The sequence below is a fragment of the Lynx rufus genome, unplaced genomic scaffold (assembly GCF_022079265.1).
Source record: "Lynx rufus isolate CCGP_SWC_20201006 ecotype Redwood Valley unplaced genomic scaffold, mLynRuf1.p SCAF_10, whole genome shotgun sequence".
In the NCBI taxonomy this organism is placed as follows: Eukaryota; Metazoa; Chordata; class Mammalia; order Carnivora; family Felidae; genus Lynx; species Lynx rufus.
In genome coordinates, this window is record NW_025814824.1 from 15231007 (window position 1) to 15256552 (window position 25546).

The 25546-nt window shown below is 37.5% G+C and overlaps 1 protein-coding gene across 1 annotated transcript; it reads left to right on the forward strand.

Moving 5' to 3' along the window:
- The first annotated feature begins 1976 nt into the window (after positions 1–1976).
- Positions 1977–20046, forward strand: ANXA1 (annexin A1). Its single transcript, XM_047102192.1, has 13 exons — positions 1977–2091; positions 8388–8467; positions 8561–8669; positions 9195–9289; positions 10368–10481; positions 10936–11026; positions 12909–12988; positions 13423–13479; positions 15066–15159; positions 16025–16120; positions 17205–17263; positions 18676–18798; positions 19700–20046. Exons 2-13 carry the CDS (start codon positions 8402–8404, stop codon positions 19751–19753), a joined length of 1038 nt encoding a protein of 345 aa, XP_046958148.1. The 5' UTR covers positions 1977–2091; positions 8388–8401; the 3' UTR covers positions 19754–20046.
- Positions 20047–25546: the final 5500 nt, after the last annotated feature.

The window sequence follows — 25546 nt, forward strand, 5'->3', positions numbered from 1 at the left end:
AAAGTTAGTAATACAAACACAAATATAAAACCAAATTTTATTAATTATCTTTTCTCTTCACACCTGACAAAATAAATGTAATATTAGAAAGCTGGTCTGTATCTGTCAAAATGTAATGCAGTAATAGTAAACAATTAATTAGCAGCTAATTAGTTTGCTCAACACGTACTTACAGTAAGTGCCAAATATATAGATTGGCATTTTCTCAAATATTTAGATTAGCTTAGCTGATCATCCTACATCAGAATATGTTGACTTCACTGAAATTAGCATTGAGAATTCAGAATGTGTTATAAAATCTGACAATCTTAAGAAAGTATTTTCATTGATTTTTGTAAAGCTGGCATATATATGTCATTATATATTATATGTCATTATATATAATATATTATTATATATAATAATAATATATTATTATGACATGTATAATATATATCATATTATATATTATACACATATTATATATAATGATACACATATATACATATACACATATACATATAATATACATATATATGTGTGTGTATATATATATATGAATATATATATTTATACAATGATATGTATAATTACCTGAAATATTTCTGAGGAAAACAGGCAAAAAAACAAACCCTAAAATGCCCCATAAACTGTACCATACACCATGACAGAGTTTACAGCTCTGCATAGTTTAATGGAAATATCACATAGAATTTTGTAAAGTTTTGTGAAGAATAAAACTGAACCACCATTGAGGCTACCAGAACCAGTTTCTGTTCCTTGTGGCAAGCAGGAAATGTCTTGGGGCACCTGTTTTGTACTAGATGCTACTCTAGTAACCCTTTCACTGTATAGTTTGAGTGCCTTCCTTTAGTGTTCAACTACTCTAGAATGTCAGGGATCTATGCATATCTATGTGTACAACTGATTCTCTATAAAAGAAACGCCGTAAATAGGCCTTCCTTGAATGCCAATACCTTTTTTTGAATGTCATAATGATCATATTTCTAGCATTAACTTCGTTTGTAATTTTGGGACAATCTGGAGCTTTATTTCTTTTCTATTTCTTACTTATATCCACCAACCATATATAAACACAAGAAGTCTTTTATTTTAAGGAAAGAAAATTGCTGGTAAAATATAAAAATAAAAATTATTCAGCACTGCATGGTGTTAAAATTTACAATATATGTATGTGTGTATATATATATATATATACATATACACACATATATATACATATATATATATATATACACACATATATATATAATTTCTCAATTGTCACAAGAATTCTAGTGGGTAGGCAGCTTAGATAATATTATCCCTAATTTACAAAAGTAGACAAGTTCAGGGGCACCTGGGTGGCTCAGTCAGTTGAGCATCTGACACTTGATTTCGGTTCAGGTTATGATCTCACAGTTTGCAGGATAGAGCCCCGTGTCGGACTCTATACTGACAGTGCAGAGGCTGCTTGGGATTCTCTGTTTCCCTCCCTCCCTCTCTGCCCCCCCCCCCCCGCCCCGTGCATGTGTGTGTGTGCTTGCACACACAGTAAGTAAATAAATAAACTTAAAAAAATAAAGTAGACAAGTTCAGGGAAATTAAATATATCCCCAAGGTCACGTAGTAACTAGTGATGGAGCTAGGATTCAAACTAAAAGGGTTTTCTTAGGTTTATTTTGTTTTGAAGTGTATACACTTTCCTTTCACAGCCTGTTTAAAAAAAGGATGCCAATTATTAGTATCAGGATTGGGGTAGACAGTACTGCATCCTTGGAAATCGACTGCAGTCTACTTTCTCTGGAAAAAGCAGTGCAAGCTAAAGAGGAAAAAAAAAGTCTGTCTTTCCGTGTTTTTTTTTTTCCCCTCTCTGTGCAGTCAGCTAGGAGTTGGTTCAGCTAGTAGTTTTGCAAGACTTGTTTCACTTTGTTTCTCGGCCAGGCTGAGCCACGTACTTCAAACAAAGGGCAACCAATTACTAACTTCTGGTTGCTAGGTGTGGTCTCCTTTCAAATTCTATAAAATCAGAAGCACTAGACTTCACTTCTAGTGTGAAACCTTCAGAGGAGAATCTCTCTCCAGTGCTTTGGAAGAAGGTGAAGAAAAAGGGTAAGTCTTAGTTTTCTTTTTAGTTAGCTTTGATTGTTCTGAAAACTTGTCCCATCGTGATGTTAATTGTTACTGCTTCTCCAGGATTTATGGCTAGCTGCATTTAGTATGTTTTGATAAATCTTTCTGTAAAATCACATTGGGTATTTATATGTCGGAAATCACAAATTGTAATGTTTTCTTTTACATAGTTAAGAGTTTTACAAATATGGGCAGTTTGCTTAATACTGGCTTATTGCACTGTTGGTGAATTACCATAGAAGAAAAAGGGAAGAATGTGTTTTCCTCCTATGAGTTACACATTTCCAAGAGCTGTGTGTGTGTGTGTGTGTGTGTGTGTGTTACATGGAAATCATGATGGAGGGTGGATACTTGTAGGCAACCAGTACAGAACAGAAGTGCTGGAGGGGAGTTTCAGGAAACTGTTTCAAAATGGCAGGACTATTTCCTCTCCTCTCCTCTCCTCTCCTCTTTCTTTCGTTTTCTTTCTTTCTTTCTTTCTTTCTTTCTTTCTTTCTTTCTTTCTCCTTTCTCTCTCTTTCTTTCTCTTTCTTTTCTTTCTTTTCTTTCTTTCTTTCTTTCTTTCTAAGAATTAAATAGATTCAGATCTCATAGTGATAATTATGCCCTTTGTAATTTACATTGAAATTACGTTATGTTTATTTATGCAGTGTAAATAAGTAAGAGGATCCGCTGATTAATCATTTCATTTAAAGAGGGTGTGGCCACATTCTTATTCCTGGAGGCTCTGTGTCATAGACAGGTTTTTCAAGTGTGGATGTGAAAACCTAAGGGGAAGGAAAGTATTTTCTGGGTGGTGTCAGATAAGTTATTCCTGTAAATGCCAGCTGGGTCCTCTAAAAATTATTTTCCTTAGTAGCAAAAGCACCAAACAAATCCAAGGTAGACTTTTTACTGGTGTTGGATATATTTGCAAAAGTGAGAGAATTCGAATCATCATATATCCAGCTATTGTTTATTACAAGTGCTCCTTTGAGAATTTTTCTTAGTCCATTTTGAATGTTAAATTAAATGCCCTGACATCTAACTTTTAATGCTAGCTTGATTAAGAAGGAAGTGCTCTTTCTTGCCCTGTTTATATTTAAAATTCTGCATGGACTTTGAAAAAATAATATTCCCCTCTGCCCGCAGAAAAGTATTTTGATAGCTAGAAGGGAAGGCGAATTGCAAAATGATTCAAATGCGGTAAAGCACTGGTTCCCTAATTCAGAAATGGCCTCCTCCCCAGAAGTTCTGTCAACACCCTGGCCCCCAGGCTCAACCACACAAGGCAGATAGCCAACCTTTGATGGATGTTGACAAAATAGTTAATAATAACATTATGCAGCGTTTCGTGCTTATTAAATGCTTCCTCCACCCAAAGAGCTGCAAAAGTTGAGTTTTGTTTATGATGTTAGTTTGCTGAATCGGTTGTTCTTAATCTTCTCTAAACCCTGGAGCTGTTTTTAAAATCAGAGCTAAGCAGCTAAAACAGTGGACCTTGTATTTTTCAGCGATCAACCCAAAACAGTTTTTGGAGGAGATGAGTTCATCTTTCTTTAAAACAGGATAAATTTTTATCAGAAAGATCAGAACAGATATAATTTATATAATACCTTCCTTAATTATGCTAATTTTCCCCACCTCCATCCACTTGAGATGAAATTTAAGATAGGCACCTCAGAGCTATTATGCATTGTAGACACTATTTATTCCAACACTCGTATTTTTATAAATGAAGACCCCTGGAGAAGCTAAATGTTTTCTTGAGGCCATATAGTTAGTTAAAGGGAATCCAAATAGGGCTCAGAACTCTTCAGTTCTTATTTTATATCCTATAGCTATGAAGAAACGTTTGTGAAATGTATAGATATGTTTCCTAAATAATTAGCACTGATCCACTATTTTATTCATTCAATAATACTTATTAATATACTAAATACCAGAGATTGAGGTGCATGATGAATAGTAGATTAGCATTGCCCTCATGGAATGCTGCTGGGGCATATAGACAGGTACATAGAAAGTGATAATACAGAATGGTAGGGGCGAGTGTAGGGGGACAGGAGGACATCTTGGAAGAGGCACAGAACTTCACCCAGTTGAGTGTTGAACGCTTGAAAATTTTCTGGAGGATGTGAAGAGGTCTACGCTGAGTCCTTTTAGAAGCAACAGTCTGGCAAGGGAAGCAAATACGGAGGAAGAAACAGCATTCCAAGCAAAGGAAACACCCTATCCAAAGGCCTAGAGGCAAAACATTCATGAGAGTACCTTTCATAAAATGGTTCTTCCTGAATGAGTCATGCCTTTGTATAGTCTAATTGGTTCCCTCACACCAGCAGGTAAGGGAAGGTCCCATGAATATATATATTCAAGGGAAAAACTGAGCACAAGCCAAAGCATTGAAGAACAAACCCCCAAGTGCTAGGGTACACCTTGCCACAGTCTCCATGGGTTCACTGGTAATGAAGCTGATTCTCGAGTGTGAGCTCTTAAAAATAACATTCCTGTCACTCACTGTCTTTTTGGTTGTAAGTGTAAAACAATTTGCAATACTTTGGAATCAGAAGGCACAGATTTATGTATGACTTGATGTTTGACAGCTTCTGTCTAGAAAACTGCCAGAAAATTACACTGTTTTTCCCAGGTAGAAAATAAGAATGAAGATGCTGTCCTATGCAAGAATTAGTTGCTGCTGGTATCTCTGGATAACTCTGATCATTCTAGATTGTCACCAGGATGCATGAGAGACCATAAAAATCAGCTTCTTCTGTTTACAGATCTTGGAAGTAGCCTTTCATGAGGCCGACCGAGATAGAACTTGCAATTTAAAACAAGAAAGAAACACAAACAAACAAAAAACTTTTGTAATAATTTCAAACCTTCAGAAAAGTCTCAAGAATATCGCACAGAACTATCATACACTTTGTACGCAGATCCCACAATTGTTAGTATGTCACATTTCGCTTTATCCTCTTCCTCACTCCACCCTCTCTGTGTTTTTTTCTGTAACATTTGAGACAACACTACAGATACAATGGCCCTATGCCTCTAAATTACTTCTGTCTCTCTATATTAAAAAAACAAGGACATAACTGTCGTGCAGTTTTTGAGAAATCAGGAAATTAACTTTGATACAAGCCTTAGTGTTTTCAGATTTTGAGCTGGCCCAAGCACCAAGGTATGTTAATAAAATAATACATACCCTACAAACGTTGCAACTAAAAAAAAAGGAAAAAAGAAAATCTTTTGCAGATTCATAGGGTAATTTATTTTTTTTAACTCTACAATTCTATTTTCTAGACCAAATTTTTTCTCTGCGTAGTAATAATATCTGATATCTATATAACAAGTAACAGTCTATAAAAGATCCTTGTATGCATTATTTATCTAAAGTAAAGCAAGTGTTACCTTCAAATTATTGAATATGTTTTATCAAGGTACAAAATGCCGTTTTCATGCAGAGGGTAGTTACAGAAGAGACAGAATGGTTTAGCAATTCAGTGTGGCCAAAATGTTTTTGCTGTGGTATTTGTAAAGTATGTTGCAACTGTTAAAAATTTCTGCTAATACTTGCAGTCGACATTGAGCACTTAACTACTGGTACATGATAAAATATTTTTCCTTTAGGGCAATTTCTTACATCCTGCCAGTATCCCTGTGTCCTCAAGCTAAGAGCTAGTAGATATTATTTGGCTGGATTGAGATTCCATTTTCCTCAAATTGCTTTTCTGAGACAGTCTATTCAGACTACTTTTTTTTCCAGACAGTGCTTTTAGACCATCCAAATTATTTCATTTTTTAAAATTATTTTTTAAAAACATTTTTTATTTTTAAGAGAGAGAGACAGAGTGAGAGCGGGGGAAGAGCAAAGAGAGAGAGGGAGACACGGACTCCGAAGCAGGCTCTAGGCTCTGAGCTGTCAGCGCAGAGCTCGACACGGGGCTCAAACCCACAAACCATGAGATCATGACCTGAGCCGAAGTCAGAGGCTTAAACAACTGAGCCACCCAGGTGCCCCAAGACCATCCAAATTATTTCAGATTATAAGATCTAGGAACTCAGAAGATATGTTACAAAGGTGTCTCCTCTATAAACTCTGTTGTGTCAAATAAATTATTCAGCCCCCTTATTTGTGTTGTTTGGTGTTATGTGAAGAAATCAATGCATTATGTGAGCATTTTTTGAGAAGTGAAAAAAAAAATGAAGCACAGTGAAGTTTTCATAAAATTTGTGTTGAAGTTCTGGGGTTCATTTTTAAAATTATGTTTGACAATATCCATAGTCTCTGGTCTATTTTGAGGGTTTTTTTCCAATTGAAAAGAGTGGAAATACTGGAATACATATTTCACTGATGGAAAAGTACTGTGCTAAGTGACCAATCATATCACTCATTTTGAGGATTCTACTTTACGAAGGGCATGGCTGAGATTATAAAAATGGAAATTTCAAATACCTGAAACCTTGCCAGAAATTACTAGAAGTTCTGGATGTGCCAATGACATAATTGGAAAGTGAATCTGCTTGTGCCAACAGCAATGGCCTCAGATTATGACTGTAACAGGAAGTAAAACCTTGTGCAAAATTGTACATCATGACTTTACCTCAGGAAATAACTTTAAATCTATCAGTTGCTGGAGGGGGAAGAGGTTATTTTAAACGGATGCACAAAATATTGGTTCTTCTCACTGATGACAGAACAGTAATGTGAACAATCCCCATGATAATTAAGTGGAGATAGTTTCTGCTTTGGATATGGTTTCTCTCACGTATTGAATCTCATTACTTGAAACTGAGGTTATTTTTCAGCAGGTATGGATGAAAGATTTCGTCTGAACATGCTGTTAAGGAGTCAGGTTATGGGTTTTACTTCTCACGATTCATTTAGCTTCTGATGAAGAATTTCAAACTACTGAGATTTCCCTTCCAAACTCCTTCAGATGTATTCATGGGCGTAGTCTCCAGAGGGATAAACAAAGCGGTATGGAGAGATATGTCAACCTTGCTCACGAACGAGCCCCTCAAAACACATCCCCAGCCCGAAAGGATCACTGAGAGCTTCTTTTGTGGACAAAACAGGGAACACACGAGTTTTTCAACATGCTTCAGGTTTTAAAGATATACGTGGTTGATTAAATAAAAATACTGCAGAACCATGGTAGCAATTAACAAAATTTCAAGACAGAGTTTGTGGAAAGGGGACATCTATGTTGCAGTATCACCCTGATGCTTCCTATGAGAACAAAGAACCTCTTATAAAATCTGGGTTTTTTTGTGTGTTGGATGGAAAACCATGAAGGACTAATATTTAGGACAGCTCAGCTAGGAAGAAATGTGAGGGTAGCAATTGCTTCAAATGCTGAAATAATTTTATACCAAGGAATGGAAAAGGAAACAATTATTTGAGGGGGAAATGCCACCTGACTATCTCTTTATCAAGCTCCTTTAGCGTTTTGAGCCTGAATCCACTCCGGCAGATTGTCACAGATTGTTTTACCTTATAAATGTAAATAGAACATTATGCTTTTTATCCAGCCATTACTTTTCTTTAGGCCCTCACCAATCCTACCCAGATTCTCTAAAGGTCTATTAAATGGTCTCCAATCTTTCATCTTGCCCATCTCTTAGCCATTCTCTATGATCTAAGATGAGTGATCCTTCTGAAATATAAATGGAATTGTACTGCTCTTTCTAGAAACCCATTCATCTTTTCCCAAAGCGTTGGAGATAATTTAAACCTCTTTGGATTGGGCTTCTGCCAACATTTCTTGCTTTAGTAGCGTCCCAAATATGACAGCCTTCTCTCTGTTGTGTTCTCTTTAACTTTTCTGTCAGGTTAACCTTGAAGCATTCCAAGAGAGTCTCAGATCAGCCAGCATTTAGCTTTTGTGTTTTCCCACAGGAAGCATGCACTAGCTTGAAGCTCTGTGAGGACAGCATGATGTTTGAATATTTTCTGGACCTTCAGTGCTTGGCATATGGTAGATGGTCTATAAATTTAGAGCAATGAAGTAAATCACCAACCCCACTTGTAGAATCATCTGGCCCCTAAAGGTTAGGACTGAATATGCCAAGAAAGAACCAAGTATCTGAATGGTGGGTGAGGCTCGGTGTTTCTGTTCAAGGGTCAGACTCTCCTTTTAAAGAGCTTACACCTAGCATTTTATTATGCTCCTAAATGTAATCCTTAAGTAAGGTCAAGACTACTCTATGTCTTATGTATGTAAGAGAGTAGAATGGCATATATGTGCTGTAGGTTTTTGTTTGGTAAAAGCATCTACCTGTTTTCTTTCCAGATACTTCTTTGAAAATGGCAATGGTATCAGAATTCCTCAAACAGGCCTGGTTTATTGAAAATGAAGAGCAGGAATACGTTGTAAGTCAAGTGACAATAAAATAACTTAGTTAAGATTAGAAGAGAAGCTAGTATGAAGGAGTGGACGTTATTCTATGTCTGTCTCATCCACAGAAAACTGTGAAAAGCTCCAAAGGCGGTCCTGGGTCAGCAGTGAGCCCCTATCCTAGCTTCAACCCATCCTCGGATGTTGCCGCCTTGCATAAAGCGATAACAGTCAAAGGTAATCATGTCTCCCCATAACCTCCCCTCCTGGACATTTCAGAATGGCCACTAGAATGGCTATTGAAAACCGGCCATGCGCAGTGGGAAAGGTCTGTTTCATTTTGAAGATAAGAAAAAAAAAAAGATTTCTTCATCAAAAGAACTTAGGAATTTTCAGCACTTGGGAAATTTGGGTCAAATCAGTAGAATCTCTGTTGCTACGACTGATATTTTTACCAGCTCATTTCCAGCAGAAACTCAATGCTGGAATCAACACCTCTCCTCACATCTAGGGTTTAAATCAGGACCAAGCACTGCAGCTATGAGGGTCGGGAACAGTTTCTCTTTCTTTCTCCTTCAGATGGAGGGAGTGACATCTGAAAGGCTTCCCTTTAATGCTGCCTTTATATCTTAGGCTGGTATAATTTCCATTTCTTAGTTTTCTAGAACTTCATTTGGGCCATCTTGGTAATTAATTATTTTATGTCAGTTATTGATGATGAAGAAAATTGATTTTAAAAGCCTAGTGGTCTTTTATTTCCAGGTGTGGATGAAGCAACCATCATTGACATTCTGACTAAGAGAAACAATGCGCAACGTCAGCAGATCAAAGCAGCGTATCTCCAGGAGAAAGGAAAGGTAGGTCGAGTGGTACATTTAGATATTTAATTTCAGTTACGTTTATGTATAAACATGGATTTTGAAGCACAATTCACCTATTTTTTTTTCAGTCTCCAACACTATTTTCCCCTTACAACTAAGACGAGGATGACAGTATTTCCTTGCTTGGTTGCAGTGTAATCAATTCTAGCAAATTTTCTGGTTTCAGACATGAGTCGTCTTGGTGCATTGCAGATGACTTTTATATTGAAGACCAGTCTTTAATTTGAATATAACGAATATCGAGAGTACTCTTGGCAGTAAAGAATATGTTCTGATTGATATGTGTCTTCTGTTAAATTTTAAATTGAGTGATTAAATGTCTGAATGTAAAGTTTATACATATAATTCTACTTTAAATGTAAGCTTTGTATTCTCTATACCAATAATGGGTCATATTTTTAAGGAGTCCAGTTAGAAAATGATATAATACCAGTGCTTGATTGTAATGCTTATTTGAGCAGTGAAAACCTCAAAGGCTGGAAAATTATTAGTACATTATTTTTGAAGTATTCTTACTACTGTTTCTGTTAAAATACAAACTCCTGTGTTTGAGCCTTGTGATTTTCTTCCTGTGTAAAACATCAAGAGAATACTTAAGTCCTTTATGAGTTCTCAGTGTAGGGCACCTGGGTGGCTCAGTCAGTTGAGCATCTGACTCTTGATTTCGGCTCAGGTCATGATCTCACTACCGTGAGACTGAGTCCTGCAGGGGGCTCCATGCTGAGTGTGTAGCCTGCCTGAAATTCTCTCTCTCTCTATCTCTCTCTCTCTCTCTCTGTCTCCCTCTGCCCCTCCCCTGATTGCACTGTCTCTAAAAGAAAAAGAAAGTTATCAATGAATTCAGCGAATTTCATTGTAATCACTCTAGATCTAAAAAATGAAGGTAACATTCTAAATGTCATATTTTGTACCTGAATGAAAGGAGCTCTAAAAGGTGGCTGGATTTAGCAATCGGTAGTAAGATTACCTAACAGTCAGGTAACCCCACAATGTGGTATTACCCAGCATCAGCATTTACTTATTAGAGGCCCTGATTCTAATCTCTTGGTTATAGCCCCTGGATGAAGCTCTGAAGAAAGCCCTTTCTGGTCACCTCGAGGAAGTTGTTTTGGCTCTGTTAAAGACTCCAGCCCAGTTTGATGCTGAAGAGCTTCGTGCTGCCATGAAGGTAAATGGCCTTATTTAACCAAAACTCCTTTCAAGAGATTGTATAGACCAAGTCCACTTACATGTCTTCTTATATCTTCAACATCCAGTACAGGGCATGCCCATCAGTGAGAATAAAATGAATGAATGAGTAAATAAATAAATACATAAGTAAATAAGTAAATAAATAAATGAATGAATGTTGGAGTTAGCAGCTGTATTATCTCCAGTCTTTTCATGATGTCACTGCAATGAATCATACGCCTCACTTTTCACACCTTTGTGCAAAACACTGGCTTTAAATCCATTTTGTTTTTAGAGCAATATAATAGCGTTTGTTGTAATCGTTAAATATTGTGGATATTTACTACATACCGTGGGAAAGTTACTAACTGCCAGATTCAAACGAATTTTGGGACACAAAAGCTAGCAGATGCTCTTAAGTAAGATTTTCCTCCATTTCTTCTTTAATCCAGGGCCTTGGGACTGATGAAGATACTCTGGATGAGATTTTGGTATCAAGAACTAACAAAGAAATCAGAGAGATCAACAGAGTCTATAGAGAAGGTATGTTTTAATGCCCAACAGTCCAAATCGCCTCTCGGAAACTAAATGTGGTATGTGTTTCTCAAAGCTGAACGTGGATATTAATAATGGGGCTTTGGAAATTCTACATATTGTAATTTTTCTCCATTGTTCGGCATGTGTCAATGCATGCACACGTTGTTACCAGACAGCACTCGAGTTGCCAGGGTGCTGATGAGGGAGACAGCATCCCACCCCTCATCAACGTTGCACTTTAATAGAAAATGTCCTTCTAGCACAAATGGCCACATGTTACTGTAATGGAAAACTCAATTCATTAGTGCTGAATTTAAAGAATTTCCTAAAAACATTTCTATTTTTCTGAGATTTATGTCCAAAAAATGTCCCATTGTTTTTTATTTTGAAAAGATAACAAGAACAGAAATTTCCAAACAAAATATTCTCCATTTGCCCTTGAAAATGTAGAGTCCAGGGACGCCTGGGTGGCTCAGTCGGTTGAGCGTCCGACTTCAGCTCAGGTCATGACCTCACAGCTTGTGGGTTCGAGCCCCACGTGGGGCTCTGTGCTGACAGCTCAGAGCCTGGAGCCTGTTTCAGATTCTGTGCCTCCCTCTCTCTCTGCCCCAACCCACTCGCATTCTGTCTCTGTCTCTCTCAAAAATAAAATAAACATTAAAAAAATTAAAAAAAAGAGAGAATGTAGAGTCTCGTACTTACAATCCTCTGATGGAAACTTTACCTTTACCATTATGAACTTTAGTCATTATGAACATAAATGACTCACTTACTCTTTATGTTTTTTTGTAACTTACTCTTTATCTGTAGTTATAACCATGGGGATGAATGACCAGCCATGGATCTATTTTATCTATTCAGTGACACATCTCATTTAAAAGATACGCTCAACACTGTAAACAGGGTCGCTATCACCGGGTCCTAGTCAGTGTTGGGAATTTTATTAATTTCTATTTCTAGTTTCCCAAGCCTTCAACGTTTGTTTTCCCATTCTAATATGCGGCACCATACAGGATCTTTCTGCTTGGTTTTCATACCAAGCACAGGGAATACAATAGCCCTTGCACATGGCAATTTAATAAAGGTATCACAATAAGGAAGGTTTTAACCTCATTTTCTGCGATTCTTATCTCATTATCAGTATTTCTCTTAGATCCATTTATCAGTAATGATAATCAAGAAAGGCATTATTATCAGTTCGTTTTTGCTTGATAAAACATAGTTTACAAAGGTATATATCCATATTTCTCTATTATATACCAAATATAGTGTAATGATGGCTTATTTAACTGCCCTGTCCTCTACTCAATTATAAATTCAGTTAATTTTTGTGTACTAGAGCATTATTTTTGCCTAGTTAATTAAGGGATTTTCTACAACATTTTAAATCTATATCTATATATATAATCAATCTATCTATATATATATTTACACATGTATGCAAAACTATATCACATATAAGATATAACATTTTAAAGTAAATACATAATCTGTGTTCAAGGAAGTTCCTCTAGCTTATGGTTTTAAATACATATTCTAATTCATCCCATTGCTTAAATTTTGGCATATTTTGTTTCAAAATTGATTTTTAATCATGTATACCTACGCAATTTATTCTTGCTAGCAAAAGTTTTATGACCGTAGGGTTTCATTCACAGTATTATCTAAATTGCTTTCATTGCCCTATGGAAATAGCTTTGATGATCTAAGATTTTACTCGCTCTGATTACTCTGTTTTTATTTAAAAAATGATAATATTTGAGATATGTTGCATAAGTCATTGAACATTTGACACTGCAAATTGTAAGCCAGCACAGAGACGTCAGATATTACTACCACCATTATTTGTCACTAGTTTACTGCAAAATACACTTTTCTTATTTCTCAGAACTGAAGAGAGATCTGGCTAAAGATATCACCTCAGACACATCTGGAGATTATCGGAATGCTTTGCTTTCTCTCGCTAAGGTATACTTCAACTAGTTCAGAAAATACCTCCTCCTTTATGAGGAGTCAAGTCTTAGATTTCCTCTCTCTCTCTCTCGAAATAAGCAATTGACTCTCTATTTCTCAAAAAGTGTTATGTACCTGATGTTAAGAGAATTAGGTAAATCATGAGATTACATGCTAGAAAACAACTTACCAGAGGGCACCCGGGGGGCTCAGTTGGTTGGGTGGCTGGCTTCAGCTCAGGTCATGGTCTCGTGGTCGTTGTGAGTTCGAGCCCCACATCGGGCTCTGTGCTGACAGCTTGGAGCCTAGAGCTTGCTTCCCATTCTGTGTCTCCCTCACTCTCTGCCCCTCCCCTGCTTGCTCTCTCTCTCAAAAATAATAAACACTTAAAAAAGTTAAAAGAAGAAATAAAATAAAACAACTTACCAGAGAATGGGGATTTTTTTCAGGGTGACCGATCTGAGGATTTTGGCTTGAATGACGACTTGGCTGATACGGACGCCAGGGTAAGCAAGTGCTCCCAAATACTTCTGGAGTCGACCTTCCTATGTCAGATAGGTCTTGCGTTAGGTGGGGTTACCACCTGAGGCCTCTACGTGAAAGCAAACGTTAGATCCTCCTAGAGGCCAGTCACCCCTAATGTTCATTCCCTGAGTGATACACACCCATTTGTACTTGAACAGAGTGAAACATGTGATCTTTATGTTCTTAATAGATTTCATTTCTCACAAAGTGGGAGGGGATTGAAAGAAATTGATTTGTCATTCTTAAGAATTTTTTTGTTGAGAAAACCCTGAATTTTTTCTTATCATGTCTAAGAAAGGGAAAAATAATTTTTAAGTGGAAAGGGTAAGCACATTGAACCGTCTTTTAACAGTGAACAGTGCAATGAGTTCATACATATAGATGTATGTTTATGTTGTAAAACCATTATAGTAATGATTATAGTTATAAAAATTATAACATTTATATACATTCAAGTATATTGACATATATAATTTCAGTGAGATTGCTGGTTATTTATACACCAATCCATTGGCAACATTAGAGAAACTGTGCCATTTTAGGGCCTGGAATTTCTGTTAAATACAAAAAAAAAAAGACAACTATTATTTGCATATGCTTTCCCTATGGGATAATATTATGTCTGTAAATTCATTACGGTGAGTTAACAGGATAGAAACTTATCTGTCCATACTCACTCCCTTCACAATACTGGTACATAATCTTGCACATAAAAGGCACTCATTAACTTTTGGTTGAATAAATGCATACATACCAGATGTTTGTTTGAAAAGTCCAAAATAACTTACATCCACCAGAAGTTTGACCATTTTAATAGAAATCACGCAAGCGTATCAAAGAACAAAAGTTAGCATTTGAATAACTGCCTATAATAAAAAATGATTCTTATTTGCTTGTGACATTTCTGAATTTGCTTTCCATTTTAAGACTATCAGGGCTCTTGGATGTATATTTATGGCAGCTACCTGGATTAATAGTGGCCCAGGAGGATGATGGCAATTAACATTTCAAAGTTAACAGAGCGTGCTTGTGACCATACGACAAAGATTATCTTTTCCAGTTACAAAAGAGGAAAATCTGTACTTCACTAAGGTTAAATTGTTTATCTAAGATTACAGGGCAACTAAGTTCCAGAGTCAGAATTTGAATCCAGAAATCTTAATATCAAAATTCAAGTCTAGGTTATGTTTGAATTATTGATTTATTAGTACCATTTGCTGGTAGTTACTCTGAATGATCAGAGTAAAAAAAAAAAACACCCTGTGTTTAGACAGTCCCTTGGAGTTGTCTTGATATAGAGCATAACCTGAAAGCAATTTAATTCAGCAAATACTTATTCTGCAAACACATCTTCAGTCTCTACTGTTTGCAAGGCACAAACATACCGTGGAAGATACTTGACCAAATACGGTCCCTATCTTTACGGAACTTGCACTCTTAGCGTTGCTTACTGTGATTGAATTGGACACAAAGCAGCTGCCTAGAAAATCTTTGAGGAGATCTAACATTCTTGTGCGGGTATCAAGTCGGCAGATAGGCAAATGTTTATGTTTGTGTTTCTTGACAGGCTTTATATGAAGCAGGAGAAAGGAGAAAAGGGACAGATGTGAATGTGTTCATTACCATTCTCACCACCAGAGCATATCCCCATCTTCGCCAAGGTAAATGGGGAAAAAAAAGGTTCCTGAAAATTACTTATGGAAGATTCAGGGTTTTTTGAGGACAAATAAAAGAACAGAAAGATAGAAGCCTTAATTAGTGTCCTTCCCATCCCAAGTGGATGTGGTGCTCCTGACCCCTTATTGCCATTTGTACATTTGCCCAAAGTTGAACGGCCACCATTTTATAGTACTTGAAACACACTTTGTGATTTTGGCAGGTAGAACATTATTTCATTATCTTAACTATTTCTACTCTCTCAAAGTATTTGGAATGGGTGTGACAAAATACACACATACGATAAGTGAAATTACAGTGAAGAAAAACATTAAAAACTCAGGACTAAGTGAAGAAAAGGGCACAGCGGTCCCCCCCTCCCCCCCCCCCACACCACAAAGCAACAAGAGTTGGCCTTTGAGCACAAGATTTGACTCTGCACCTTTTCGCAGCCAACGCAAAGGGGAAGTCCTAATGATGATCGAAAGTTCATTATCTTATAATAGCACACTGATTTCTAATGATAAAAATAAGAGACATTTAGTCCACAGATCTCTATAGAAGGGGAGATCCATTTGGTATGGCACTTGGCTCTGATGTAGTAAGTATCACGGTTGTCAATCACACGCCAGCTCTAATAAATGTCAACATTTGCAAAGCTTTCCCAAAAATATACAGGAGCACCAAAATAGCCATGAGAGTTACGTTCCTAGGAGAAGATGAAGTATCCAAAATATGCTCAGTTGAATAATTAGCTTTAAAATGTGTGTTTTGAAATTCAGTCAAGGAATGCTTTGAGTCGCCCTGCTTTTGCTAGTTTCCCCAAAATAGGATGCCTTGTACATCTCTTAGTTTAAACTTCATATTCAGTGTTTCAGAAGTACGCCAAGTACAGTAAGCACGACATGAACAAAGTTCTGGACCTGGAAATGAAAGGGGACATCGAGAAATGCCTCACAGCCATTGGTATGTGGTCCTGCAGTGGGGAGGGTTTTCTAACCTGAAATGGTCAATGCTGTTCCATAATTTAAAAAAAAAATAGCTGATATAATAAACTTATATTTCATATAGAGGCAACATGTAAGATAATGGCAATGAATGTTTAGCTAAAGGCATATAATGGCCTTCTTAATAATAAAAGATATTATTCCTTTTATCAAAAAGATGGGCAGGCGGGAAATAACTTTCTGAGCATTTAGTGATGCACCAGGCAGGGCATACCTCTGAGGAAAGTCAGAGTGGTCAGTCATTAAGAGCATGAGATTGGGTTTAGATAAATGCAGATTCAAATCCTGGTCTGCCACTTGCTGATTGACTCATTTTAGTCATAGCCAGAGGGATTAATTCAGTAGGTCTGCAGAGACTTCCAAAAAGGCCTTCAAAAGAAAAAGGCTTTAAAGGTCTCCTGTGCTATCCTGATTACCTGGGAATGTATGTTCTAAAGCAGTGCTTCTCAAACCTTGACGCACTCATGAATCCCCCGAAAATCTTGTTGAGTGCAGATTCTGATTCAGTAGGTCTGTAGTGGGGCCCTGGGATTCTGCATTTCTACCAAGCTCCCAGGTGATGCCAATACCTTTGGTCTACAGATTCCACGTTGAGTAGCAAGGTAGAGAATATCACTAATGGACGCATGTGTTAGTGTTTTATCAGGCAGTTGCCTTATGTTGAAAGCAAGCCCCATTTCACTTGAAAAAAATTCTTTTCAGGACATGAGAAAAGTATTGACCGTGTGCCCACATGGCCTTTAACACCTACTGGTTTCCCCATTTCCAAGAAGAGTATACTCCGGATAGCATGAACCGGAGTTGGTACTGGATGGATTTAAGATACAGGAGGAGATAGGCGACATTGTTGGGGGAAAGATTACTCAGAACGCCATCTAGGGAACGGTTTCTTATAGGCCAAATATCCGTTACGAGGTGGGGGGATGAGGAACAGAAGTGTAGAATAGAATCTTGCTGGTGAAACTGTATTCCTTATGTTTCCTTCATACGTGTCTTTCTTGTCATGTGGTAAATATGTCAACTTAAGTGTGCCTGTCTTGCAGTGAAGTGTGCCACAAGCAAACCGATGTTCTTTGCTGAGAAGCTTCATCATGCCATGAAGGTAACGTTGTGTGTATGTGCTTTGCTTAGGGGTAAAATTATTGTTTGTGGGGAGAACAACAGAAAACTTCATATCGTCTGCAAGCCATGCTTATTTTAATATCTCCCTCCTAAAAAGAATCATTGTTCCATCTAGTGCAAAAGGCAATACCCTTCCTTATTAGCATAAAATTCGGTCAGATTTGTTGTATTTTTTTATGGGTGAGGTAGTAAGGTGAGCTTGTCGGTAATTGGTGGCTTATTCGTGATTTGTACAAAACCTGAGTCAGCGGAGAAAGGTTACTTTTTCTTTTAAGATGTGATTTTAGTAACCTACTTCCGCTGAGGTTGTGGGTTTTACGATTTCCTCCTTTCTATGTTTCACTTTCCTTTTTGTTTTTATTGTTATTCTGGCATCCATGCCCTGGATTCATATTTCATTCTAAGATTTTAAAACGTCATTTTAAAGTGACACAAGTGGAAGGTGTTATTAAGATACATTTGCAATAAATACCACTTCAGCCACTTCACTGGAACTTCATTCTCTAGCATGCATCGTCTTGTACAGGATGCCACCTGTATACATGTATTGTGAAAAGTCGTCCTTCTTTTTTCCTTTGCAACTCCAAAATAGAGAAGTCCCCAGAGAGAGAGAGAGAGAGAGAGAGAGAGAGATCTAACTATTCAGTTCATAGGAAACAGTCCCTCTGAAATGATACACATGGTCCACTATGTGGTTCACAATACAGTCCCAGACCTCGTGCCTGCTGCCATCTAAGGGGATGGTTATCTAGCTGGGTGAGGATGAACGCCTAGCACTGAATAAGAGCAGGAGAAATCAGTGTAGACTTGCCGTCTGATAAACTAAGACCTGATATTTGAATACGGATTAGCCAGAGGGCAGTGGTGGTGGAAGGAATGGAGGGATGAAGCAAGGTTGGTCCAGGAGGAGGACTCCGGATGACACTTTGAAGATGATAAATACAATGAGCGTGAGAGTACATAGTGGAAGAAGAGGTTGTGGGACTAGGCAGACATTGTGAACCCAGACAAAATGTTTGGTTTTCATCCTAAACGCAACCCAAAGACCACTGAGGGTTTTAAATAGATGAATTCGACCATCAGATTCGCAAATTAGAAGGTTCGTGTTATTTGTAATTTTTGGAGCGTTTGGACAAAAGAAAGACTGATGATGGAAGACCAATCAAGCAGTGGTAAAAGCTTACACCTGCTGATGCAACAGTTGGATCCCTGTCATTTTATTTCTTACCTGTGTCAAGTGCATGGGTGTGTGTGTGTGTGTGTGTGTGTGTGTGTGTGTGTTTGGATGTGTGTTTTAATGAGTGAACAAAAGAGCTTCACGTTCAAACCCATATCCTGCTTTACTAAGGGTATGCTCTGACTATGACATTTACCATCATTTGTTTTAAACAGGGTGCTGGGACTCGTCATAAGGCACTGATCAGAATTATGGTCTCCCGTTCTGAAATCGACATGAATGATATCAAAGCATGCTATCAGAAGTTGTATGGTGTCTCCCTCTGCCAAGCCATCCTGGTATGTTGTGGTTTTCATAATGCTCCCTGCCCACCCCCGCAAACGGCAGTCCTTTTTGCAACTTCTTCAAAGAGAAAAGCTGACTTACATATTTGTAGATTGTATGCATAAGATTAATTTGTTATTTTAGGATACATAATTTATTGAACTTTCCCTGGACTTGTGAATTCTATACTGCAAAACCACACACAATTTCCAGCAGTCGTGGAAACATATAGTTTCCCATGTATAAATTTAGCAAACAAAACATTTTAGTAGAGAGATATAATGATGTATTTTGCAATGACTATTGATTGGAGATTAGAAACTTACTATTGTAAGTTTTTCCTTAATTTTGTTAATATAAAATGTATAACATGCACGTTTAAATTTTCATTATAATGTTAAAAGTAAAAAAGAAACACAAGTCAAAGGTTTTAAACGTCTTGAAAGATTGAAAGATAGTTGACAGTTTAAAGTTAAGTTGTCACTTACACTGGATAACTAAATCTACCAAGAAAAAGTGAGAAAATCACAGGTTTATCACTTTCTCTCTGGTGAGTGAGTCACATAGTCCTTCTTTACTGTGATACGAAATTATATTGTGTTAAGTTACCCAGTTCTGTGTGGTATTTCATTCTTGGGAAATAATGGCTCTAATATATAACATAGTCAATATATCTGAATCTTGAAAGCTATTGCTTTTTATACAATAATTGATTAACAAATATCAGTTATCTGCTATATTAATTATATGACTTAAGTAAATGATATTTTTATCAAAGATCCTAGAGTTCACATACTATGATATACGTTCTATAACTGTTAATCTACAAATATGTAATTCTTCTATGATTAAAAATATTTTACATTGATTGTGGTTTCAGGTGGCATTAAGTATACTCTATTTCTTCATCAACAGGATGAAACCAAGGGAGATTATGAAAAAATCCTGGTGGCTCTCTGCGGAGACTAACATTCCTTTGATGACCACAAGCTTCTTGATCAGAAGACTCTTTCATCATATCTTTTCATTCCATATCATGCACTTAAATAGTAAAGTTTTCTCAGCAGGATTATAGTCTAGCTAAATGCTTTTTGAAAAATATAGCCTATAAACCATTTTTATATCACAACTCCATATGATAGAGAGTAGCTTTTTTAAACTCTATTTATCCCAAACTATAAAACCTCATAAACAGGTTGTTCTAGTAACATTACCTGAGAAAGATGTTTGTGCAGCAGAAAATAAAATGATTCTGCAAGACAGTTGTGTGTCATTGGTTCTTCTATTCTGATTCTGTGTGTGTGTGTGTGTGTGTGTGTGTGTGTAATGCAGTGGTTTTATTTGGCACCAAGGGAAAGGAGCTTGAATCCTAAATTATAAGCATTTAATGAAATAGATTTTGCATATCAAACTTAAGAAAATAGTCAGAGTTGGAAAATGGACTCCTTGCATTTTATCATCTGGGTACAGAAAATGGAGAGCATGTCTGTATAATAACGGATTTATTGCATCGGTATTGTAACAACTGAACATTCAGCTGTGTTTCACGAACCAGTGTGAAGATGAACCAGGAGCAGCAATTAAACTGTGTCTCTCTATTAAAATGCACGTTGCATGTTGAGTTTTCAAAGTAACTGTCAAACTGTTTCCAGAGTGGCCGTACCAGTTTACTTTTCCATAATGAACGTATGACCGTCTACTTTCTCCACAACCTTGCCAGCATTTGTTACTGTCACTATTTTGTATTTGGACAGTTTGTTTTTTATTGTTGAGTTTGAGAATTCTTTATATGCTCTGATACTTCCTCTCAGTCTGCAGCTTGTATTTTTATCCTCTTACCAGGTCTCTCTCAGAACAAACACTTTAAATTTTAATGTGGTTCCACGTTTCAGTTTTTTCTTTTATCGATTGTGCATTTGGTATCACATCTACAGACTTTTTACTAACCCGAGTTCCTGAAAATTCCTCTTCTGTTTTTTCCTAAAGGAAGTTTTATAGTTTTCCATTTAACATTTAAATTTTGTGATCTGTTTTGGACAAATTTTTGTGTAAAGTGTGAAACTTAGGTCAAAGCTCTTTCTCTCTTTTTTTGTTTGCTTTTTTTTTTTTTTTTTGCTTGTGGATATCCAATGGCTCCCCCACCCCATTTGTTGAAAAGGCTATCTTTCGTCTATCGAATTGTTTTTGCACTTTTGTAAAAGAAATCAGTTATTTTCCTCTGAAAGTATTCATACCACATAGGTGGCAATCTAATCTAATCTAAACTAATCTATCTAATTTAATTTAATTTATCACCACCAAAAGAATCAAGTTGGATATTTTAGTTTCTGACCATTCTAGCTGCATTCACCTGACTGCAGCTTTATTTGCCTTGACCTCTACCCTTCACTTTCTTCCACTTATATCTGGTCCCATGCATCCTATGGAACAGTCATGATGGCTTGAGTCCTGATATATCAGCCAAAGGAGGCTGGCAGAAATGCCTATTACAGTCTCTGGATTTTTTAGTTCTTTTGCTATTACAGAAGATACCACCCTGGTGTGTTTCCTTGGGAAGGACAAGTACCTGAGTGGGAAATTAGAGGTGGAAAAGGGCTATAGTCTCCTGCTCCATTAGTTTTTCCAGGGCCCCTTGGGTGACTCAGTTGGTTGAGCATCCGACTTTGGCTCATGTCATGATCTCACAGTCTGTGAGTTCAAGCCCCACGTCAGGCTCTGTGCTGACAGGTCAGAGCCTACAGCCTGCTTCAGATTCTGTGTCTCCCTCTCTCTCTCTGCCCCTCCCCTGCCCATGCTCTATCTCTCTTTGTATCAAACATAAATAAATGTTTAAAAATTCTTTTAAAGAAGAAATTACTTTTTCCATGTGGATGAGATATTCTTCTTGGTAAACTGTGGTATAGGGTAAGCCTTGGACAATATTATCCATAAAATGGTTAAATTCTAGGAAAAATCCCCATTCCCTCCATTTGCCTTTCTAACTCACACTAAGGTTTTAGCTCTGTGTCAAGACAACAGTTCTTCCAAAACATCTTCCTGGACACTCAAAATCTTGGTCAGGGCCCCCACCTCAGTGTTCCCTGAATATCATATCACAATTGCCTGTTCAGTTGTTTTCCCTTCTCTAGGTTTTGTAAGGATACGGGCTATGTTTGTTTTATTCCCTTCTGTGTTTCTAGTACCCTACCTAGTCCCTAGAAGATAAAATACACTTACATTTTTAAATATGCAAATAAGTCAACAAACACATAAAACACGTAGCCAGCATTTTGCATTTGCCAAAAAACTGTCTATTACTCCTTTTGGCTGATGCATGAATTCTTGTACGCCTATGGTGATTTTGTTAACACACACAGACATACACAGAATTCTCATTGATTCGGGCATGGAGGAGTAGAAACCATAAATTATCAATGATAAATTTCTCAAACAAAATAGTGATAATAGTTTCAACAACATGCATAAACACAGGAACAATACAAAAGGGAGAATATTTAACAAATCCATCGAGGCTCAACACACATATGCTCTACATACTTCATCTGTGGCTAAATGTCTGCTAAGGTAGCTGCTTCTATATTAGTTTTATTTACCTGCATTTTTTCTTTATCATTAAATAAGAATACCCATTGCAGTGATTCACCTCTGCTCTCTATCCTGTGTGGCACCTCAACGGACACCTCTGTCACCAGAATGCTGAGGTCAAGTGATTTGAGCATGACACCTTTTTTACTTTCTTTCTTCCTCTTTTGTTCTTCTTCCTACAGGCCTCACATGGAATGCACAGGGATAGTTTCTATGTATATATCAATTAATTTTGTGGTCCTCTGTAATTAACAGAAAAAGATGAGTAACAATGGCTAAATAGATTTTTTTTTTTCTGCAAGAAACCCCGGGGAAGACCACTGCTTACAATGAAGCTAAATGATTTCAGAAATGTGATCATTTGGCATTTCCCTTATATTGATTATCTCATGGCTTCAAAGTGGCTGCCAGAGCTCCAGACAACGTGTCTGGGTTCATCATGTTGGGAACTACTCACATTCCCTAAAAATCCTTTTCCTTAAAAAATGAAGCTGGATGATTATTTATGTTTGTGCTTATATGAAGCAATAGGCATCTCTAAGTTTAAATGTCAGGAGAATTTAAATGTCATCTCTAAGTTTAAATGTCAGGTCTTTGGTTGCAAGCAAGAGAAACTGACTGGCTAACTCACAAAAGAGGGATTTACAAACAGACAAGAGTGTGTTGGAGTAAGGGACTGAGAATGGGTAGAAGATTGGGAGTCCAGCTTTAGAATTAGGCAAGAACCTTGGGAGCGTTGAAGGGATGAGAAACAGGAGAAGGAAAGTAAGACTATCTTCTTATTGCTTCTGCACCCTCCTGGTTTTGCTGTCACCAAGACCTCTGCAGGGAATCACTGCCAGTCCTCTCTCTTCCCGACTTGGCAGTTCCGGTTAGAGGAAACTCCTACAATGGTAGTTCACTGGCGCTAGACAAATAAGGGCTGGCCAGGCATCCCTCTCTTTAGATGGTAATCCTAGCATCTTTCCAAGTAGACTAGATTGAGCTTCCTTACAGCATGGTGGCCTCAGGGAAGTCAGCCCGCTGACACAGCAATTCAGGGCTCCTACATCCGCCTCCTACACCCTGGCCTCAGAAGTCACACATTTTTGTTGACCAAGTCACAAGCCTGCTCACATTCAAGGGGAGGAGGGCAGTTACATTTCATCTTTTAAAGGGAGAGTAGCAGGGTCCTAGATGATTTGAGGAAGAAGGGCAGATTCTGTGACAGCCATTTTTGTAAAGCTATGATATGTCATGTGTAGGACAATAGCCTGTCATTACATTCCGTGTACCATTGCCTACGATATCTTCCATGGAGTGGCTACGCAAGTTCACATGCTGGCATTGCTTTGAAAAAGTCATGAGTTTCCTATACTGGTTATTGTGATACAGGAATTAGATTGCCACCTCGAGAAGCATTTTCGTGGGGGTGCCGACAAGGTATGTTCAATTTGCTGACATAACTACTTTAAAGTTCAAGCGGCCACATGTAGTAAATGAGGGTTGGGATACATTATGTTTTCTTTTCTTTGTGAAAACCATAGAATGTTGCTAGCAGAGAAAAATGGAGACGAAAAGACATCTGTGGATATTTGCAAAGGACTCATCATCACCTGGGAGCAGAGTGGTGCAGAGGGCAGTGACTTGGGAGCCAGGACGACTGGAGTTCTCACCAAACCTTTACCACTCATTAATTGACTCTGGGGAAAATAGTTACTTTATTTTTAAGTTTACTTATTTATTTTTGAGAGAGAGAGAGAGAGAGAGAAAGGAAAGACAGCACAAGTGGGAGAGGGGCAGAGAGAGGAGAGAGAATCCCAAGCAGGAATTCTGACAGCACAGAGCGTGATGTGGGGCTCAGACCCACAAAGCTGTGAAATCGTGACCTGAGCTGAAGTCAAGAGTTGGGCACTTCACTGACTGAGACACCCAGACACTCTGATAATTACCTTTTCTAAGTTATAGTTTTTCATCAGTAAGATATAACATTAAACCACCCGAGAGAACGTGAAAAAAAAAAAAATCGGTGCCTCCAAACGCTAAGAGGATTAGTAACGATAGGCCAAATAGTCAATATAATTGAATGGATTTTTATTTTCCATCCTTATCTTGCTAGGATATGAATCTTGTGGTGATTAAATTGGACGAAAGTCATTCTTAGCTCCAAACTGAAACGACTTTAAAAAAAAAATTGAACAGTCTGAAAAGAAATCCTCGTACTGGAGTTTGTGTATCTCCTTCAGGCTGAGCCAGAAATACAGGAAAAGAAAGAGCTTGCTGGTGTCTGGAAACCTAAAATGCAGTCATGTGGAAATGACACTTTCCTTACCTTTACCAGTAGAAACTTGGATATTGACTCAGCAACCAAAGTGACCTACCTTCCAAATCCTTTCTTTAGCGTTGAGTAAACGATGTGTTCTCTTGCAATTATCACCTCTGTTTACTTTTTGACTCAAAAGTCAGCGTCTTTACAACCATAATTAAGAATTAGTCAGGCTGCTTGACAGAAACCCCAGCCCTACCACTCACTGACTGTGGGGCTTGGCCAAGTTTCTTCCTTTTTCTGTGCCTCAGTTGACTCATCTATAAAATGAGGGTATTAACGGTGGAAATTAAATGAAATCATCAGCTTCTAGCACCAATAAAAAAAACCTCAGGAAATATTAATATATACTCCCTTCTGCTTCTAGGATGGGCTAGCAATTTATTGTTGCCAATAAAACCTTCCATTATTATGGTTGTGTGTTATAATATGCCCTATACTATCAGAAATATCAGGCCACTCCTAGCTACTGCGAAGATAAATGGAATGAGATTTCTTGCATGTAGTAAACTAAGTTGTGGGTTATATTCTTTATATTCTTGTCTCACCGTAGATTATTACATTCAATGGTGTCAGCCTTTTAAGTATGGAGGGTTTACTTACTATCTTTTTCTGTGAATATGGAAGCACAAATGGATCCAAGGCAAAAGTAGGAAGTTATCTGTGAAAAGGAACAGAGTAGGATGCAAAAAATAGATCTGAAAGAAAAGGAAATGAACGTGACTTGAGTATATCTGCACATCAAGAATTTCACTGTGTGTGTGTGTGTGTGTGTGTGTGTGTGTGTCTGTGTGTGTGTGTTGGGTCCTACCACAGGAATCCACAGAAATTCAGTTTTAGTCAAATTTAGGCTGAATCATCTACCACACAAC

Bases quoted from the DNA above. Each gene is read 5' to 3' on its own strand.
- ANXA1 (XM_047102192.1), top strand. From the start codon at position 8,402: ATGGCAATGGTATCAGAATTCCTCAAACAGGCCTGGTTTATTGAAAAT. The intron at 8,670-9,194 runs GTAATCATGTCT...TTTTATTTCCAG, and splicing joins TAAAGCGATAACAGTCAAAG to GTGTGGATGAAGCAACCATC. The intron at 16,121-17,204 runs GTATGTGGTCCT...CCTGTCTTGCAG, and splicing joins GAAATGCCTCACAGCCATTG to TGAAGTGTGCCACAAGCAAA.